The sequence below is a fragment of the Hippocampus bargibanti genome, linkage group LG19 (genome assembly GCF_051943395.1).
Source record: "Hippocampus bargibanti isolate YZ-2025 linkage group LG19, ASM5194339v1, whole genome shotgun sequence".
Taxonomy (NCBI): domain Eukaryota; kingdom Metazoa; phylum Chordata; class Actinopteri; order Syngnathiformes; family Syngnathidae; genus Hippocampus; species Hippocampus bargibanti.
In genome coordinates this window covers 2,835,001-2,838,699 of record NC_142752.1, presented here as the reverse complement: position 1 = coordinate 2,838,699, position 3,699 = coordinate 2,835,001, and the positions used below count along the sequence as shown (strand labels likewise).

General features: G+C 38.9%; 1 protein-coding gene across 1 annotated transcript in view; it reads left to right on the top strand.

The window, feature by feature from the left end:
• The first annotated feature begins 2,523 nt into the window (after positions 1 to 2,523).
• tfap2b (transcription factor AP-2 beta) overlaps positions 2,524 to 3,699 on the top strand; it is a 12,242-nt gene continuing 11,066 nt past the window's right edge. The window contains exon 1 of the mRNA XM_089021746.1: positions 2,524 to 2,587. Within this exon, the coding sequence (XP_088877872.1) occupies positions 2,540 to 2,587 (48 nt within the window). The 5' untranslated portion in view covers positions 2,524 to 2,539. The remainder of the gene's footprint in view (positions 2,588 to 3,699) is intronic.

Here is a 3,699-nt window from a genome sequence, read left to right as displayed (position 1 = left end):
ATCAAATAGATAGAAAGCTAGCTAGCTAAGAGCTAGCTAATGATCACTCAACCCAGAAGTAAATCAAATAGACAGAAAGCTAGCTAGCTAGCTAAGAGTCAGCTAATACTCACTCAACCCGGAAGTAACTCAAATAGATAGACACCTAACAAGCTAGCTAAGAGTTAGCTAATAATCACTCAACCCGGAAGTAACTCAAATAGACAGACAGCTAACAAGCTAGCTAAGAGTTAGCTAATAATCACTCAACCCGGAACTAAATCAAATAGACAGAAAGCTAGCTAGCTATCTAAGAGTTAGCTTATGATCACTCAATCCGGAAGTAACTCAAATAGATAGAAAGCGAGCTAGCTAGCTAAGAGTTAGCTAATAATCACTCAACCCGGAAGTAACTCAAATAGACAGAGAGCTAACAAGCTAGCTAAGAGTTAGCTAATAATCACTCAACCCGGAAGTAACTCAAATAGACTGACAGCTAACAAGCTAGCTAAGAGTTAGCTAATAATCACTCAACCCGGAACTAAATCAAATAGACAGAAAGCTAGCTAGCTATCTAAGAGTTAGCTTATGATCACTCAACCCGGAAGTAACTCAAATAGATAGAAAGCGAGCTAGCTAGCTAAGAGTTAGCTAATAATCACTCAACCCGAAAGTAACTCAAATAGATAGAAAGCTAAATACAAACAACAATTCAGACATTGAAACTTCCAATGAACTCAATATGCACACTTTTGAAAGAAAAGCCACGAAAAAAACACTAAACACAGGAAAGTTTGAACCCTGAACTTCAGAAATACAAGGCAAGCATTTGTAACCATTTTCACATCATCATGTTTTCATGATTTCTATTTTAGTCTTCATTGATTTGATAGAAGAAAATCGAGTGCATTTCTCACGTGGATCGGGTGGAAAACTTTGAAAATGAACTCACATGCCCAGCGGAAACTTTTCAATCCGAGGTACGGTGTAGAGCAGCCATTTGCCGTCAAATCTATAATGAGATAAAAAAAAAAGAATAAATAAGATGTGGCTTATATATGGAAAAGTTTTTGAAATACATTATTCATCGCGGGTGCGGTTTATACTCCGGTGGGGCTTATACACCGGAAAATACGGTAATCTAAACCAAAGGTCCCCAAAGGAAGAATACATAATTTACATAATTTCCCTTTTATTTATTGTCTGAGTCCGAACTATGTTTTATTTTGAAAAATGAAAAATTACCAGATTACATCCGTCTATGACATTACTCTTGACGCTTGTTTTTGGGGTGTATCTTATTTTGAAGGCACGTTTAAACATTACCATGGTGACCATAGAGCGTTGAGGGGCAGAGACGAACTAAACTATCAAAGTATCATGACGCAATATAATTAGTGGGTGAGGAAGAATCGGGCACTGTTAATCCATCAATTGGTTGTCAATAATATTGCCTGAATAGTTGAGTTAACATCTGAGAAATTAATAAACGGATTGGATAAAGGCGACTTGGAATGACTCGAAGTCAGCTTACTTTTGAGACATGAGGTGGATTCTGTTCTGCAAGTCCAGGAATGAGCTTGTGTCAAATGATTGTTATTAATTCTAACACGTTTGTCAGAAAGTTGCGTCTAATAACAGCTAATAGCTAGTTTACACACACACATATTCCTGTTTCAATGGTTTTGTGAGGTCCGGATAACTCCAGATAAGGAGTGATGACCACTGTTGCTGATAAGTTAACTAGTGTTCCATTTGAAGACTAAATGTCACCATGCCATTTCAACTTCTTCAAAAAAAAAGAAATAAAAAGTAGACTTGAAACTGAAATAACAGCAGCAGTGAGGTTTCTGAATGGGTAGATTCAAAGTCCTCACCGCTGTGGCGAATTTGGTTAAAATATCATTTGACTTTTTGTGGTATGAACTTTTCCCTCTCATTAACCACACACAAACATAAACACACACATAGTGAGTAAAAAGTGTGTGTATCCAAGTGAAATGAAAATACACAGCAAAAAAATAATTTTGCGTGAATTTATGAGGACCTCACTGAAACTTTAACAGATGCATATATAAGCCCTCTAGAAGCCTTTAGAATGGAAAAACTTGTGAGGACTGACCAAAAGGTCCTCACTCGTCAAACATGTCCTCACTGCGTATTGTATAAAATGTTAGTGGTCCTCACAAGACTAGCCATACAAACACACACGCACATTGTAGTTAATCTCCAGTGTTTTATGGTCTTTTTGTGTTGACACTAGAGTCTTTGAGAAGCATTTCGGGGCTGTCTTTATGAATAAGGAAGTGGTAGAGGGAACATCAGGGAGGGGTTGGGGGTGAGAGAGAGAGAGAGAGAGAGAGAGAGAGAGAGAGAGAGAGAGAGAGAGAGAGAGAGAGAGAGAGAGAGAGAGAGAGAGAGAGAGAGAGAGAGAGAGAGAGAGAGAGAGAGAGAGAGAGAGAGAGAGAGAGAGAGAGAGAGAGAGAGAGAGAGAGACTGAGGGATGTGACATCCCTTCCTCTCTCGCATTCAGGTTACGGACAACAGAGAAGCAGCGACCATGCTGTGGAAACTAGTGGAGAATGTCAAGTATGAAGATATTTATGAGGTAAAGTTAGCATCTTTGTTTATCTTATTTGGCTAAAAATGGGATTAGCGGGCATGCTAAGTGTGTCGTTTAACCGCCAGGTGTTTTCCAGGTGGTGCAACCGTTTTTTAGGCCTTAGTATATAGTCGCTTTGTGAATGTGAACGGGAGCTAACTATACAGTCAAATATATGTTTTTATATGATTATTATTTGGCCGTGTTTATGGATCATTTATTTGCAACATAGAGTGAGATATATGGAGATTTTTTATTTTTTTCAAAATATACTTTAAAAAATGAAGTGGTGCTCATAGAACATGGTTATTTTAAAGTCAAGCCCTTTTTGGGAGGTTTCGTGTTCTTAGGTTACAGTCCATCAAATGGCTTCATGTCCTCCATTGACTACAATACCCAACTTGAAAAGTGACCCTAAAAAGCTCATTCGGGCGTGAAATGCATGTAAATCATCTTGGCTTTTATCCCAGAATGAAAATAGCTGTGGTGTTACAGACAAGGGCGAGATGATTTTTTTTTTTGGGGGGGGGGGGGGGGGGGTAAATGGGGCCCCCTTTTGGCCCATCCCAGTGGGGAGCGCCTTGTCTCGTGCCGCACATGGCCTCTCTCCCACGGCCATCGCAGTTTAAGGGAGCGCCTAATGTCATTAAACAAGCACTAGGTGGAGGGCATTGTTGAGTCTAATGCGCCTTTTGACTCGTGACACGGTTCACACGAGCCCCCCACGCGCCACGGAGGAGATAAATACTTGCTTTTTGGATCATATATACTACATACTCTTTTTTTTTTGTAGTGAGCGACCTATAATGGAGATTCACAGTAATGTTTTTTTTTTGTCATATTAGTATGCAATATTCTATTGCAAAGAAAATCCCATTTTATCATGGTTTAATTATGATTGTTTTATGTCATTTTACAGTTTTTAATAGGCCACTGACCTTTAATTAAAATACAAACGACTGTTAGAAAACTTTTAGTTGCATTTCAAACGCCTTACGATGATTTTTGAAGGCTTCCGAAAACCCAAAAGCAGAAGATAAAACATCTGGAGTCTCCAAAGAAGGTTGACCACCATATTTTTTCCCCTTTTAGTGTCATCGTGGGATAATCACAGCCCT